We start from the raw sequence: 17,962 nt of genomic DNA, 5'->3' as shown, positions 1-17,962 counted from the left end.
AGAGATAAAGAAGGATATTATATATATTAATAAAAGGTTCAACATACCACCAAAAAGATATAACAATTATAGACATTTACATACTTATTAAAAGACCACCAAACTGTATAAAATAAAAACTGACAGAATTAAAGGGAGAAATAGTTCTACAATAATAGTTGGAGATTTTAATGCCACACTCTCAATAATGTATAGAACAAGCAGACAGAAGATAAGCAAGGAAATAGAGGACTTAACACAATAAACCAATGAGATCTAATAGTCATTTAATAGGTATAGAGCTTCAGTTTTACAAGATGAAAAGTTATGAAGATGGATGGTGGTAATGACTGCACAATTTTATGTTATGTGTATTTTACCACAACAAAGAAAAAATTAGCCCAAAGAGGAAGAAGAACAAGAACAATAAGAACAACAACAACCAGTAGTAGTAGTAGTAGCAATAGTAATAGTAGTAGTAGTAGCAGCAGCAGAAGACAGAAAGAAAATAAAGCACAAGACATTTGGTGAGATTGAAACACTGACTGGAGAAACTTGTGACGAAGAAACTGGTCCCAATTTTTTTTTGGGTATAATAATTGCATTCAGGTTATCCTTTCATTTAACAAATCTTTTTGTCAGAGAATGCAACTTGTTCTGCCACCCACACTGGAGTACAGTGGCACCATCATAGCTCACTGCAGCCTCGAACTCCCAGGCTCGAGTGACCCTGCTGCTTCAGCCTCCCAAGCAGCTGGGACTACAGGCATGAGCTACCATGCCTGGCTAGTATTTTTTTATTTTTGTAGAGACGGGGATCTTGCTATGTTACCCAGGCTGGTCTTGAACACCTCAGCTTTGCAAGGTACTAGGATTATAGGCATGAGCCACAGTGCCTGGCTAGGTTATATTTTAAGAGTCCTTGTCATTTAGAAATACATTCTAAAACAATTACAGATTGGCTACAGAATTATCAGGAGGTACAGACAAAACAAGATTGGCTATAAGTTCATAACTTCTGAAATGGGTAATGGATCTCTGGGGATTCATTAAACTATTTCTACTTCTTTACATTTGAAATTTTTTTTTTTTTTTTTTTTGAGATGGAGTCTCACTCTGTCACCCAGGCTGGAGTGCAGTGGCGCGATCTCGACTCTCTGCAAGCTCCGCCTCCTGGGTTCACGCCATTCTCCTGCCTCAGCCTCTCCGAGTAGCTGGGACTACAGGCGCCCGCCATCACGCCCGGCTAATTTTTTTGTATTTTTAGTAGAGACGGGGTTTCACCGTGGTCTCGATCTCCTGACCTCGTGATCCGCCCGCCTCGGCCTCCCAAAGTGCTGGGATTACAAGCATGAGCCACCGCGCCCGGCCCTACATTTGAAATTTACCAACGATTCTGCTGAGAAAAAAAATCCACCCCCCCCCCACCCCGACGAAGGTGGAGTCTTGCTCTGTCACCCAGGCTGGAGTGCAGGGGCATGATCTCAGGTCACTGCAACCTCTGCCTCCCAGGTTCAAACAATTCTCCTACCTCAGCCTCACAAGTAGCTGGGATTACAGGCACACGCCACCATGCCTCGCTAATTTTTGTATTTTTAGTAGAGATGGGGTTTCGCCATGTTGGCCAGTCTGGTCTTGAACTCCTGACCTCATGATCCGCCCGCTTTGGCCTCCCAAAGTGCTGGGATTACAGGCGTGAGCCACTGCATCTGGCCAAGAAATTTTTTTAAAAAAGCAATTAAATAGGCTGGGCATGGTGGCTCACACCTTCAATCCCAGCACTTTGGGAGGCTGTGGCAGGTGGATCGCCAACATGGCGAAACCCCACCTCTACTAAAAATACAAAAATTAGCTGGGCGTGGTGGTGTGCACCTGTAATCTCAGCTACTCGGGGGGGGTGAGGCAGGAGAATCGCTTGAACCCGGGAGGTGGAGGTTGCAGTGAGCCGAGATTGCGCCATTGCATTCCAGCCTGGGCAACAAGAATGAAACTCTGTCTCAAAATAAATAAATAAAAATAAAAAAGCAATTAAATAAAAAAATTTATCAAAACAAGATTTAAAATGCAGATTACTTAAAAAGACTAAACATAAAATAGGACTGTAAAGCTATTCTCTTTTGTTTCTAGCTTCTATCTGCTTAATTTTTATTTGTTGAGAGAAGTATTACAATTTGAAAATGTTGTTTTAATTTGTAAGCAGCAATATTAAAATGACCAAACATATAGTAGCTTAAAAAAAAACCTGATAGAACATCATAATCAAGTGGCAAAAAGGAAGAGCCAAATAATTTGAGTGAAAGAAAGCTAATGAGTAGCAATCAGAAGCACTAGTAATTGAAATCACAAGGTTACTTTTTTTTTTTTTTTTTTTTGAGGCAGAGTCTCGCTCTGTCGCCCAGGCTGGAGTGCAGTGGCGCGATCTCGGCTCACTGCAAGCCCCTCCTCCCAGGTTCATGCCATTCTCCTGCCTCAGCCTCCTGAGTAGCTGGGACTACAGGCGTCCACCACCACGCCCAGCTAATTTTTCTGTATTTTTAGTAGAGACGGGGTTTCACCGTGTTAGCCAGGATGGCCTCGATTTCCTGACCTCGTGATCTGCCCGCCTCGGCCTCCCAAAGTGCTGGGATTAAGGGTGTGAGCCACTGCACCCAGCCCACAAGGCTACATTTTAAAAAAATCTCTTGGGGAAACAGTGTAAAGAAAATAACAAAAGGCTGAAAATAAAAGGCTTACGTTATTGAGTAAGCACATTTAGGGCACATTATGAATAAGAGGAGCTAGCAAAAAAGACAGTATATAGCATGAAAAAAAGTATCCTAAAGACATAGGAGGTCATATAGGTAAACAATAATGACTGGCTCATGTCAACATTATATAGAGAAACCAACTGTCCTCCTTCTTAATCATCCTTTTCCCCTCACCCTCCAGGCAAGTAGAGTGAGCCAGTTTATACGGAATTCTGTAAGAACTAACTTTCTGGCTTAGGGTCCTTTATATTTTAATATGAGAAACGATAGTGGTCCAGAGAAAAAAACGCCTGAACAAACATACACACAAATGTGGATGTACCGCTGTGTGGGTATGTTATCTTGGGAAAACGGGTAGAGGCAGGAGAGTGACATGAGCCATTACTAACCCTTAACATAGTGTTTTGAGTTATATTCTTTCAATCTCTAACAGTAGTAAATAATGCAGGAGCAAAGACAGCTGGGAGATAAGGATGAAGAAAGACGGGAAAAAATGGTTAAGAACAAATGGAGAAAAGAATAAAATAGGGAATCAATGGACAGAAGCTACAGAGAAACCACCTAGCAATGTTTGAAAAATATCTTGGGGGCCGGGCGCGTTGGCTCACACCTGTAACCCCAGCACTTTGGGAGGCCGAGGCAGGCAGATCACCTGAGGTCAGGAGTTCGAGACCAGCCTGACCAACGTGGAGAAACCCCATCTCTACTAAAAATACAAAATTAGCTGGGTGTGGTGGCATGCACCTGTAATCCCAGCTACTTGGGAGGCTGAGGCAGGAGAATCACTTGAACCCAGGAGGCAGAGGTTACAGTGAGCCGAGATTATGCCATTGAACTCCAGCCTGGGCAACAAGATTGAAACTCCATCTCAAAAAAAAAAAGAAAAAAGAAAAATATCTTGGAACTTGAAATTCAAACCTCCTAAGATATTTCAATAGTTAAAAAGCCTTCTTTGCTTAGTTAGGGTCAAATAAAGGTACTCAGCATTTCTGGGGAGATTTGAGAGTATTTCTATAGTTTTACTTGGAACTTAAAACATTTTAAGATTAAATAACAGAAAAAACAGATATGGCCACCACAACACCCTGTGTAGGTTTTAAAAAAATTCCTTGGTTAGAATTCTTAATTCTTTGAAAACACACACACACACACAGAGAGAGAGAAAGAGAGAAAGCCATCTACAAAGTGACCACAATCAGCACAAGATACTGTTTTAAGATGGTTGCAGCAGTTTTCCTTAGACATCTGGGGCATCTGTGATTTGTATTTTTCTAAGAAATGACTCAGAATTGACTTTAGAACAATAGTCTTTCCACATTATCAACTGTTCTCTCTCCCATCCCTTCCTTCCTGCTTCTCTGTTCAAATCTCTTCCCATAGTCTACACGAAACTACAGTCATATGTAATCCTGTCTCCTTTAAATACAAAAAGATCAACAGCAATTAGGAATGTGCATTAAAGGAAGCTAAACATGCATGAAAAGTAAAATAATGTATGAAATGTCTTTATACATTTTAAAAATAGCTTATAAACAGGTGATTTTAGATTTATCCAATCTAAGTAAGATTCGACTTCATCTTTTACTGAAAAATCTGATTGACCTTTATAAGCACAGCTGTTGCAACAACCTTTCCATTAGCTCACCGCACGTCACTTTGATACCTGTGAAGAAAATCAGCTACGGTTCCTTCCAATTCTACAGTTCTAAAAAATCCAGATAAAAACATAAAACAAGTCAGTTTTTCATTATAATAGAACGCGAACAATTATACCCTTTTAGACTCTAAACATAATCTACATTCACAGCCTCTTCAAAGTTGAGGCTTAGTATAATAAATACAATCATACCTTGAATTGTTTATCCAGTTTCTTTCTTCCTTTCTTTTTCTCTTTCTTTTAGACAGTATCTTTCTTTCCTTTTTTTTTTTTTTTTTTTTTTAAGACAGAGTCTGGCTCTGTCACCCAGGCTGGAGTGCAGTGGGCTCAATCTTGGCTCCCTGCAACCTCTGCCTCCCCGGTTCAAGCGATTCTCCAGCCTCAGCCTCTCCAGTAGCTGGGATTACAGGAGCCTGCCACCAGGTCCAGCTAATTTTTGTATTTTAGTAGAAATAGAGTTTCACCATGTTCGCCAGGTGGGTCTCGAACTCCTGACCTCAGGTGACCCGCCTGCCTCGGCCTTCCCAAAGTGCTGGGATTACAGGCATGAGCCACCGTGCCTGGCCTACCCAGTATTTTTCATAAGAAATTACTTCCCTTAAAGTTTCTGTGCTAACTGACAAAAATCATAGACTCTTTACTTAGTGATACAAGGCATTTTCTAAAAGTTTCCTTTGATTTCGCTTTAATTTGCCTGAAAAGAGGACAACAAGCTTAAAGCAATATTCTGAAAAATCACACCACACAAAATTAGACAAAATTCAGATGTGTGTTCGGAAGTGTACAATAAAAGAGGTAATTTTATTATAGTTTGCCTTGAGAAAAGACACCAAGGCCATCTACACAATAAATCTAGTTCCTTTCTTTGGGATTGGGATGATCTATTCTCAAATAGGTTTTTAAAAGGATACGTGTTCCATTAACTCCTGATATTTTAAAGTCATCTAGTAGTTGAACAACCATTTCTCTATTTGGATCATTAGGGTCTGAATTGCGAACCTGTAGTAGGGAAGAGACAGTATTTAGCAAAAGATAAAACATGGAAATAAGCCAAATGGTAGGGGAAGAATACTTATAGCAAATTAACTATAAGAAAGAGCTCACATAAATCTATTTTTTAAATATACTAAAATTTCAATAGCTTTAATGGAGAAAAATCTTAGTCAATTCATAAGAGGAAATACAACCAACAGGAACTATTTTTCTAATTAAACTATTTTGCTCCCTGATATCAATCAAAGTGTGGCCTCCAAATTAACTGATGATTACCAGGCTATGAGGAACTAAGAAGCTTTTGCAGGATGCAAATCAACTACAGCACTAACCACACTGTTTTTTTCAGCGGACATTTTTTTTTTCCATGGAAAAACGTTCTCAATGAAGAAAACAGTATGCTGATTTACTTTTGGGTAGGTACAAGGCTCCTCATCTTGTCACAAACGGACATTCTGAAAAGTACTGTCTTAAGCCAGGTGCAGTGGCTTGTGCCTGTAACCCCAGCTACTCTGGAGGCTAAGGCAGATCACCTGAGGCCAGGAGTTGAAAATAAAAAAGAAAACTACTGCCATAGAAATCTCCTGGTGCAACATTCTCACTTTACGAATAAAAAATCTGAGACTCAGAAAGAAAAAAATGGTAACATGGAGGACATACTGGGGTAAAGGTGACCTAAACCCAGGTTTTCTAATTCTGAGTTTAAGTTCCTTCTACCACACTGGCATATTCCTAATTTAAAACAAAACTAAAAACACATTTTTGATAGAATTTATCTCAGCTTCCAGGTATAAATGGAATCAGTAAATACAGTATTTTTATATTATGTATTCTATAACATATTTGAAAATAACAAAAAAGATGCTATACATTTATTTATACAACTTTCCTTTTAACCATAGTAGGAAAAAAAAACATTATGACAGTAGCTACCTGGCCTGTAAAACATGCTCAGTGAATATTTTTATTCATTTGAAAGGTTTTTTGGTTCATGCGTGTAAGAAGAATTCTAATCATAGCATTTGCCACCAGTTCCCTACTACATGCATGGAATGTGTAAATATTGTTGTCTTCCTTTACCTCTTTAAGGATACTAGAACTTCATAGAGAAAATTATCCATGCTAAACAGTCTCCACTTGGTGTGTTTTAATTCAATGAAACTTGATTTATTTATAATTCTTCGCATTCATACATATAATCTAATACTCACTGACTTCAGCAACCGGATTTCATCTAGTGCTGTTTCAGTGTAATGCTCAGCACTTTTAACTACTTTCATTGCCACAAATTTCTTCCCCCTAAGAAACAAACAGGCAATTAAGACTACATAGCCTACCCTTACTTTAGGAAGCTAAGGTTTAGCTATAAGATGGTTAAAAGGACAAATGTTGATTTCACGTTTCCCTGTAGCCCAAACAAACTACTTCTATGGGAACATTTGTACTTGTTAATGACACTAACTGGCCAGATTTCATTTATAGGAAGAATAAAAAATCTGTTCTCAGATAATCTCAGTTGTTGAACATTTTCTCTGAGTTAAAATCCTTCTTTTGAATATCTCCCTGAGTTACAAGCAAAACTGCAAAATGAGGATAAATAAGGGGAAAGATATTACCAAATTCCAAGTGTTCTGTGTATATATCTGTACATAGGCAAAAACTAAAAGGTTAAAACCTGTAATATTTTCCCATAGGCAGCCAGAAGAAATATTTGGGTGAAAAGAAAATGATAAAAATCACAAAAAAATCAAACGACAAAAGCTTTACCAGCATTAATTTAATCACTCTTGTCTCTAAAGTAGAAAGGCAGATATATAATACTGATTCTTCAGGAAAGAAAAGTGGTTTCTCCAAGAATATGGAGACTATTGCCAACAACAAAATTCTGATAAATGAATCAGGCTAGAGATAGAAGCCTGGATCAGCAGTGGAAACTCAAACATATTTAGACATCATCTAACTAATTCTTTTACAGAACCACTAAAACTTACTGAATATCCCATGATAACCATACTGTTGAAAAGTGTCCCCAGCCTAACTTTCGGATCACATGGTATCTCCCATTGAACAGATCTCCAATTTTCACAAGATGATAACCTCCTGGAAGAAACGGGGGAAATATAATCAGAAAAACCAGGACGAGAAACAATGGTAAGAAAAGGCATTTTTACATCACATTTTTCAACATCTATATACCTTTTATCAATAAAAAGTTTCTTTTATACAATCAATTCAACAGAAGAAAATCTTAATAGTCAAATCAGCCACATAGTATTACTGAATTCATGTTATTAAAAAAAGTGAATAATGATTTAGATTGAGCCTACAACAGCCTCATCCAAAAACAATAAAAAGGTTGTATATCACAATATTCTTGTCTCTCAATAATCCAATAGGTTTATCTAAACATATATATTTACAATTACAGTCTCAGGTGTTTTCTAGGAGACAGAATAATTGTTTATTTAGCAAAAAAAAAAAAAAAGCAAGTAAGCAAACGGGATTTTGTTTCTCTAAATAAAAACAAAACAAAACAGCCCAGGCATGGTGGCTCATGCCTGTAATCCCAGCACTTTGGGAGGCCGAGGAAGGTGGATCATTTGAGGTCAGGAGTTCAAGACCAGCCTGGCCAACGTGGTGAAACCTGTCTCTATTAAAAATACAAAAATTAAGGCTGGGCATGGTGGCTCATGCCTGTAATCCCAGCACTTTGGGAGGCCGAGGCAGGTGGATCACCTGAGGTCAGGAGTTCAAGACCAGCCTGGCCAACATTATAAAACCCCGTCTCTACTAAAAATACAAAAATTGGCCAGCATCGTGGCGCATGCCTGTAGTCCCAGCTACTCGGGAGGCTGAGGCAGGAGAATCGCTTGAACCCAGGAGGTGGAGGTTGCAGTGAGCTGAGATTGTGCCACTTCACTCCAGCCTGGGCGACAGAGTGAGACTCTGTCTCAAAAAACAAACAAACAAACAAAAACAAAAAACAAAAAGCGGCAAGGCATGGTGGCTCACCCCTGTAATCTCAGCACTTTGGGAGGCCAAGGCAGACGGATCACAAGGTCAGGAGATTGAGACTATCCTGGCTAACACGGTAAAACCCCGTCTCTACTAAAAAAAAAAATACAAAAAATTAGCTGGGTATGGTGGCAGGCGCCTGTAGTCCCAGCTACTCGGGAGGCTGAGGCAGGAGAATGGCATGAACCCGGGAGGCAGAGCTTGCAGTAAGCCGAGATCGCGCCAACTGCACTCCAGCCTGGGCGACAGAGCGAGACTCTGCCTCAAAAACAAAAAAACAAAAACAAAAACAAAAAACAAACAAAAAAACCCAAAAATTAGCCAGGCATGGTGGTGGGTGCCTGAGGCATGAGAATCGCTTGAACCCAGGAGTCAGAGGCTGCAGTGAGCTGAGATCGTGCCACAGCACTCCAGCCTGGGCAACTCTGTCTCAAAAAAACAAAATTAAAAAAACCCCCAAGAAACAGAAAACAGAGGAAGGCCTGAAAAGGCTGCCAACAGTGGCAAGAATCAAAGTATTTTCATATTTATCTTTGTCAGCTGAGAATAAGGAGGACCACATTCTTCTCCTAGATGGTATGATACATTCCATTTTGTGTTCCTACCCAAAGACTCTAGAAAGTTTCATCAAGAAACAGAAAAGATAACAGGCAACCTGATGACACCATTTAAGTGTCTGTAATTCCAGTTTAACTTAACAGCCATCACTATGAGAAAAAAAGTAGTAAGAAGGTATTTTGCAAAAATCTATATGCCAAAATGTTACCATTGGTTATATGTGGCTGATAGCATTGCAGAAGTCTTTTACTTTCTTTTCTGTTTAACACAGCTCTGAAATTTTCTAAGGTAAGTATGTATTATAATTTTTAAAGAGGAAAAAGGTGAAAACATTTAATATAAAATTAGGCTTTGATAAATTAAGTCAGACTAACAACAAATACTATTTCCTATGTTTTAGAGAAAAAGATACAAGTAAACAGCAATAAAACTGTGTTTATGCTGATAAACACCCAAATGAGAAATTGCAAATAGATGGCTCATGTCTCACTTCATACCTCCTTATGAACTTACCTTTACAATAATCATTAGGATCTTCTTGCTCATCATCATCAGATCCCAGAATCTCCTCTTCCTGCTCTGGTAGATCACTCTCAGAGTGGGGAGCAGAGCCTCGGTGCTGAGTTTCAGATCTAAGAAATGATATAAAAATGCCCATTCCATTTGGACAGAAGAAAATAAGACATTATCAAATGCTGCCCTCCCCACAAAAAACTAAACTTTCAGATAGTATGAACAGAGTGTTACCAAGTGGCAGCCTAGGAAAATATTAGCTGTAGTTTTACCTCATGTTAGAAAAATACTACTTTTTTAAAACTTCAGTACATAATAAAATCTGAAAAATATTAAAAAGTACAACGGAGAAAAATTACTTGAATCTCAATATCCAAACATAATCACTGATAAACTACTGAATCTTCTTCCATTATGTTGCTGTATCGTCATAAAAATATTTATCTGTAATCACATACTATATAAACAAATTTGCATCTGGCTTTTTCTATTATAAACTTTTTTCATTTCTATGAAATCTCTTAAATCTTAACATGGAGGCCAGGCATGGTAGCTCACATCTGTAATCCCAGCACTTTGGGAGGCCGAGGTGGGTGGATCACCTGAGGTCAGGAGTTCAAAACCAGCCTGGCCAATATGGTGAAACCCCATCTCTACTAAAGATACAAAAAATTTGCCCAGTGTGGTGGTGGGCACTGTAATCCCAGCTACTTGAGAGGCCGAGGCAGGAGAATTGCTTGAACCCGGGAGGTGGAGGCTATGGTGAGATGAGATTGTGCCATTACACTCCAGCCTGGGCAACAAGAGCGAAACTCTGTCTCAAAAAAAAAAAAAAAAAAAAAATCTTAATATGCTTCCCTTAGAAGTATCACTGCTTACTTTGGCACATTCTGCTCAGTTGGACATTTAACTTATTTCCAATTTTTCACTCCTAAAAATATAGTTGTTGAATACTTTTGGATAATCTTTATTCTGTAATTAGAATTATTTCCCTAAAATTAAACTACTAAGTAGGTGTTAAAACATTCCTATTTATAAAAATAACATGTTAAATGTGGAAAATTTGGAAAACACTTGTTTCAAGACATACCTAATCAGAACGACTATTAACATTTTGGAATATTTCCTTCCAGTCAGTGGCCATGAATGCTTCGCTTCTAATGATTTTTATGTAGTATGACTGTTTCCCAAAAAGGTTGTACTAAGTTACACCCCCACCAGCCACACATGGGCTTTTGGTATTTAAGTACTACCTCATTCTGAAAACTTAGCTTATTTGATAGGTAAAAATCATATTTCATTTTATAATGCATTAAAAATATTTACTGATTTCCTTCTCTATATGTCTTCAATTAGTCATATCACAACTTTTGTGCACTGAGAAGTTCAAGCAGCAGAAAAACCTGAATTTGCATTCAGGTTCTGACACTTATTAGTTGCCTGTCTTCTAGGAGCTTTAAGCAAAAAAAGCAGGGTACCTCTGGGCCTCATGCCTGTAATTCCAGCACTTTGGGAGGCCGAGGTAAGTAGATCATTTGAGGCCAGGGGTTTGAGACCAGCGTGGCCAACATAAAGAAACCCCATCTCTACTAAAAATACAAAAATTAGCTGGGTGTGGTGGCAGGCACCTATAATCCCAGCTACTTGGGAGGCTGAGGCACAACAATCACTTGAACCCAGGAGGCAAAGGTTGCAGTGAGCCGAAATCACGTCACTGCACTCCACCCTGGGCAACAGGGCAAGATTCTGTCTAAAAACAACAACAAAACAAAAAGGCAGGGTACACAGCATTCCTTTCAATGGCTAAAGGAAAACACATCTTAATTTTAATTTTTCAGTATTTATTTACCTTTTCATCAACCTGTTTCATCAGATTATTTTTTCAAAAGATTCAATTAACAGAAAAACATTTTAATAGCAAAACCAGTTACATGCTATGACTGAGCTATTTAAGACATAAGAAATACCTTGATGTGACTAATGATTTAGATTTTTGGTGGCCATTCCCCTCAATTCTTGATTTTCTTTTTAATCCCCCAGGGTACACAAAATTAGCTATAAAACTGCATGATTCAATGTTCATTGTAACGGAAAACACGTCTTTGGGAAATTTATTTAGTAATACACTGGCCCACTTTCCTAAGTGGAAATAAGGAGTCTGAATGAACAACAACATTCTCCAATTTGAGATTAAGATGGAATTCTGAAACAGATTCTCTGATTCAAACTTACTGAAAGTAAATGAAATGGGGCCGGTTGCGGTGGCTCACACCTGTAATCCCGGCATTTTGTGAGGCCACGGCGGGCAGATCCCTCGAGCCTAAAAGTTCAAGACCAGCCTGGGAAACATGGTGAAACCTCATCATTAAGAAAAATGCAAAAATTAACCGGGCTTGCTGGTGCATGTGCCTGTAGTCCCAGCTACTCGGGGAACTGAGGTGGAAGGAATGCTTGAAGCTGGGAGGTTGAGGCTGCAGTGAGTCATGATTGTGCCACTGCACTACAGCATGGGCGACAGAGCAAGACCTTGTCTCAAAAAAAAAAGGGGTGGGGGAAGATTAACTGAAGGCTTGTATAATGGAGTTGACATCGTACACTACACAGCAGACAGGTTGGTATTTATTTTGCAGGGGAAGAAAAGGAGGTCTATTCTCTAAAGAAAATAAACTGGAAAGAACAACTGCTGTTAGTGTGGATGATGCTATCCCAGAGTAAAGTTTTCCAGATTCCGGCATTCAGTGGGACCAAAGATCACACAGGTAGCCTCTTAACTATTTACTCTAAAGAAAAAGCTGGCCAGGCACGGTGGCTAATGCCTACAGTCCCAGGACTTTGGGAGGCCGAGGTCAGTGGATCACTTGAGCCCAGGAGTTCAAGACTAGCCTGGCTAACATGGTGAAACCCTGTCTCTACTAAAAATACAAAAATTAGCCAGGCGCAGTGGCATGCGCCTGTAATCACAGCTACTCAGGAGGCTGAGGTGGGAGAATTGCTTGAATCCAGGAGGCAGAGGTTGCAATGAGCCGAGATCATGCCACTGTGCTCCAGCCTGGGCGACAGAGCGAGACTCTTGTCTCAAATAAAAGAAAAAAAAAAAGAAAAAGGCTTGCTAGGGACATAGGGCTATCAATCAGGTCTCTAATGCCTCATCCATAAAAATAAAAGGTGACTAAGGATCATTGAACATTTGAGGAAAGCCCACGGCCCCAAAGACAGAGACCAAGATAAGCAATTGGAAAACTGACCCTAGAAGAGAGATATGCATTCAGGAGAAAGACAAAACTTAAAAACTAGTTAATATGAATAGAGAAATGTTAAATGATGCCGATTTCCATATAGACTATGATGCTCTAGTCTAAAAGATGAGTAAAGTCAGAAAGAAGTTTTAGAAAATAAAGTTGACCATTCCCTAAAAGTAGGCGGAAACAAAGGCCCACTTATCTCATAATCACCCATTATCCCGTAATATCTCTATTCAAGATAATAATGCTCAAAAAGAGATGAGACAAACACAATCAAACCAGAAGTTCCCACATCTGAATAATCAGAGTTGCAGAAAGAGAAACTTACGAAAATAGAAGAGATAAAATTATTAAAGAAATTCAAGAAATTTCTGGAGATTGAATGGAAGCTCCACTTAATTTTTTATTAGGGAAATTTTTAAATCCCAGTGTTAAGAAGACTCTAAAGGCTTCTAGGTAAAAAAAGCTAGAAGGGCAATAATTAGACTGTCATCATCTATCTCATCAGAAAGCCAATACACTAAAAGACAATGAGGCAATGACTTCTAAATTCTGAGGATTTTTTTTTTAACCTAGTCTAAGTTTCAACAGCATTTGAGAGCAGAATAAAGTTTTTCAAATATGGACCGACATTGAAACTTATCTCCCATTCATCTTGTTTGAAGAAGTTACTTGAGGTCAAGAAAACAAAGCAGTAAAACTGAGAAAGAAGACATAGGATCCATAGGATTCTGTGTTTTTTTTTTTTTTTTTTTTTTTTTTTGAGACGGAGTCTCGCTCTGTCACCCAGGCTGGAGTGCAGTGGCGCGATCTCGGCTCACTGCAAGCTCCGCCTCCTGGGTTCACGCCATTCTCCTGCCTCAACCTCACCGAGTACCTGGGACTACAGGCGCCCGCCACCACGCCCGGCTAATTTTTTTTTGTATTTTTAGTAGAGACGGGGTTTCACCGTGGTCTCGATCTCCTGACCTCGTGATCCGCCCGCCTCGGCCTCCCAAAGTGCTGGGATTACAAGCGTGAGCCACCGCGCCCGGCAGGATTCTGTTTTACAGATCAAAAACAGAAGAACCAAAAAGGAAGTTCCAAGAGCCCAATTATAGAGAAGGCCTGAAATGCATTTAATCTGACCTAGAGCCAGAGACCAGAGGGCTCTGAGAGATTCCAGGGAAAAAACAAAGACAAGAAAGTATGCTTGAGACATACTTTCTGGAAGAATCTAACAATATGATAAAAAAGAGGTAACACAAGGGAGAAAAACATAATTATGAATTCCAAGAAACAAAATCTAAACAAAAAAAGTTATGTAATTATAGCACAAGACACGATCAAAATAACATAAATGCAGATTATTGATTTTCTACTTCAAAATCAACCTAATGATAAAGCACACAATAATTATGGCTACAAAGTAGAACGTAAGGATTCTTTGTAAAGACTGTAAAGACAGAATTTAGGGGGCAGTTGGGAGAGAAAGAAAAGTCCACCAATATTCTCATGTTACAAAGTTAAAGTGCCTACAGTTAATGAAACCAAAAACAAAGGTTGAGGCATATGCTTTCGTGTGTGTGTGTGTGTGTGTGTGTGTGTGTGTGTGTGTGTGTGTTCATCCACAGTTCCTGGCTCATAACTCCCACAGTGCTTGTTAGTCTTTTGTTATAATGTTGGGGCTCTTTAGGCCTCAAAAGCAGGCCTCAGAAAACAGACCTCCTGCCCTCTTTCACCTGCTCCTTTTTCTTCCCAATGCAGTAATGTAATCCTCTCGTGCCTTTCCATAAAGAAATTATCTGACCTACCTTATCTGATTCTGATTCATAAGATCCCCATTTCAGAGCCCCACACCTTGGGGGAAGGAATGATGCACAGAGAGGCCAAGAATCTGAACAGACAGGCCCTGCTGGGTTTCCATACTCAGTCTATTAGGTCGTACTCTTTTTCTCCAATCACATTTCTACACAGTTGTCCATGCTTTGTTCATGCCTATCCAATGAAGTCTCCATGAAAGGCCCAAGAGGATGAGGTATGGAGAGCTTCCAGACAGCTGAATAAGTAGAGATTCCTAGAGGGTGGTGCACCCAGAGAGGGCACGGAAGCTCTGCATTCCTTCCCATACCTTAGGCCTTATGCATCTATTCATCTCTATCCTTTGTAATATCTTTTATTTAAAAAAACCAGTAAACATGTTGCCCTGAGCTCCTCTAGCAAATTAATTCAACCCAAGGAGGTGTCATGGGAAACCCAATTTATAGCCAGTTGATCAGAAGCACAGGTAAAACAACCTGGGCTTGCAACTGGCACTGGAAATGGGGGAGAGGCAGTCTTGAGGAGTGAGCCCTCAATCCGTGGGGTGTCCAAGAAGACCCTGTCAGAACTGAATTGAATCAGAGGACATCTAGCTGGTATCTGCTGCAGAACTGATTGTGTGGTGTATGGCGGGGGAAAAGGTCTCATACATTTGGTCACAGGAGTCTGTGTTCATTGTTGTGGTGTGAGAGCAGACAACAAAACAGTTTGAAGTTTTCCTACTCAAGGTATATTAAAGTTATAAAGTAATCAAAATAGATAATAACAAGTGTTGGTGAAGAAGTGAAAAAAACTGGAACCCTTACACATCGCTGGTGGGAATGTAAAATGGCACAACCACTTTACATTTGTTAATTCTTCAAAATGCTAAACATTAGGATTACCATATGACCCAGCAATTCCACTTCTAGGTATATACCAAGAGATGAAAACATGTATCCACACAAAAAGTTGTACATGGGTGTTCACAATGCATAGTTGTATGATTTTGTTACCAATAGTGTTAACCTGAATGGGATCTGGTTACCTTGGAAATGCAGGAACTTATTAAGAATGTACTATAAAGTAAAATGCTGACTGATTCCTGGGGACAGGGTGGAATATACAAATACAACATTATTCATAACAACCAAATAGTGGAAATAATCCAAATGTCCACCAACTGCTGAGTGGATAAACAAAATTCATATATCTATACATAAAAAGGAATGATGTACTGATACCTGCTTTAACAAGATGAATGATCCTTGAAAACATTATACTAAGAGAAGCCAGTTACAAAAGACCACATAATCATAAGATTTCACTTACATGAAAAGTCCAGAAAAGACAAATCCATTGAGACAGAAAGTAGATTAGCGGTTGCCAGGGTCTGAGTAAAGGGAGTAATGATGAGTGACTACTAATGGGTTTGGAGTTTTCTTACAGGAGGATAAAAATGCTCTAAATTTAGATCATGGTGAGATACAACAATTCTGAATATATTAAAACAATGGAACTGTACACTAGATGGTGAATTTATGGCATGCAAATTATGTCTCAATAAAGCTATTAGAAAACTAGGTCCAAATATAGTGCTTTATTGAGAGGAAGAGAGAGATAAAGTGGTGATAGTACAAGTGAACTACATCTTCCTCAATCATAGCAAGAATTCATGGTAATAGCTAAAGCTGATGAATCAAGGAATAGCAGTAAGTATGCTGGAGATGTGCACGTCTATCCAACTATTAGTAAAATAAACAAAAAGCAATGGGTAAAAGTAGTTGCTTTAGGAAGTAGGCCTATGTATAGGGAAAAGGTGAGACAGAGGACTATGTAGCATTTATTTAATTAATTCATTAATTCATTCATTTATTTTTGAGACAGGGTCTCGCTCTGCTGCCCAGGCTGCAGTGCAGTGGTGCTATCACGGTTCCCTCCAGCCTTGTCCTCCTCAGTTCAAGTGATCCTCCCACCTCACTCCCAAGCAGCTGGGACTACAGGCGTGCACCACCATGCCTGGCTAATTTTTGAGTTTTTTTAGAGCTGTGATCTCACTATGTTACCCAGACAAGTCTCAAACTCCTGGGCCCAAGTGATTCTCCAGCCTTGGCCTACCAAATTGCTGAGATTACAGGCATGAGCTACCGCACCCAGCCTGTAGCTTTTATTTAAAAAGGCTTCCACTGTGTATTCTATTGGAACAAATTAGACACCTAAATGTCCAACAAGAGGTGGGTTGAATATATTTATTAGCTGCATAGATCACCCGTATGTTTATTTAAATTTGATTACCAATTTGTTCATGTAAGGTAAAACCTGTAATTGCTAAAAGGATCATCTACTCAGGCCCATTGATCAATACGTTGCATTATGAATGTTTACTATATTTGAAAATGTATCTATGCAATGAACTTTTAAAGTATTTATGGCAGCACAATTCTCAATTCCAAAGATATGGAACCAACCTAAGTACCCATCGATCAACGAACAGATAAAGAAAATGTGGCATCTATACACCATAGAATACCACTCTGCCATGAAAAGGAATGAAATGTCTTTTGCAGCAACTTGGATGGAGCTGGAGGCAATTATTTTAAGTGAAGTAAATCAGGAATGAAGAAAAGCAAATACCGTATGTTCTCACTTATAAGTGGGAGCTAAGCTATCAGGACTTACAGATATACAGAGTGATATAATAGACTCTGGTGACTTAAGGTTGGGGAGAAGATGGGGGGGGGTTAGGGATAAAAGACTACATATTGGGTAAAGTGTACACTGCTCAGGTGACTAGTGCACTAAAATCTCAGAATTCACTACTAAAGAACTCACTCACGTAATAAAAACCACCTGTATCCCAAAACTACTGAAATAAAGAAATTATTTTTTTAAGTATGTATTACTATATTTTTTACAAGTTAATTTATCACAAACTTTAGCCACGCATGGTGGCAGGCATCTGTAATCTCAGCTACTTGGGAGGCTGAGGCAAAAGAATCACTTGAACTTGGGAGGCGGAGGCAGAAGAATCACTTGAACCCGGGAGGCGGAGGTGGCAGTGAGCCGAGATCATGACATTGCACTCCAGCCTGGGCAACAGAACGAGATTCCATCTCAAAAAAGTTAACTTATCATATTGCCAGGTTCTTCCAGTGTCAAGCATGCCTTCTTATCTGTTTTCCCTAAAACCTCCCTCTTAAAGCCCTTTGACCTCCAGTTCACATTAAAGCCCTCTGAACTCCAGTTCACATTTTCCAAAAAAAAACAAAAATGTCAACAAATTCTACACAGACACCGGGCGCGGTGGCTCATGCCTGTAATCCCAGCACTTTGGGAGGCGCCAAGGCAAGCGGATCACCTGAGGTCACGAGTTCAAGACCAGCCTGGCCAACATGGTGAAACCCCGCCTCTACTAAAAATACAAAAATTAGCTGGGCATGGTGGTGCGTGCCTGTAGTCCCAGCTACTCAGGAGGCTGA

At 39.5% G+C, this 17,962-nt stretch overlaps 1 protein-coding gene across 3 annotated transcripts in view; it reads right to left on the bottom strand.

Moving 5' to 3' along the window:
* SRPK1 (SRSF protein kinase 1) overlaps positions 1 to 17,962 on the bottom strand; it is an 84,306-nt gene that overhangs the window by 47,598 nt on the left and 18,746 nt on the right. For all 3 annotated transcript variants that reach the window (XM_055262862.2, XM_055262863.2, XM_055262861.2), the window contains 4 exons: positions 9,463 to 9,581; positions 7,368 to 7,476; positions 6,588 to 6,675; positions 5,295 to 5,382 (listed from right to left, as the gene is read on the bottom strand). In XM_055262862.2, coding sequence (XP_055118837.1) covers positions 5,295 to 5,382; positions 6,588 to 6,675; positions 7,368 to 7,476; positions 9,463 to 9,581 — 404 coding nt within the window. The remainder of the gene's footprint in view (positions 1 to 5,294; positions 5,383 to 6,587; positions 6,676 to 7,367; positions 7,477 to 9,462; positions 9,582 to 17,962) is intronic.

Source organism: Symphalangus syndactylus, chromosome 23, assembly GCF_028878055.3.
Source record: "Symphalangus syndactylus isolate Jambi chromosome 23, NHGRI_mSymSyn1-v2.1_pri, whole genome shotgun sequence".
Lineage (NCBI taxonomy): Eukaryota > Metazoa > Chordata > Mammalia > Primates > Hylobatidae > Symphalangus > Symphalangus syndactylus.
The sequence above is the reverse complement of the archived record's forward strand: the minus strand, read 5'-3'. Positions and strand labels throughout refer to the sequence as shown.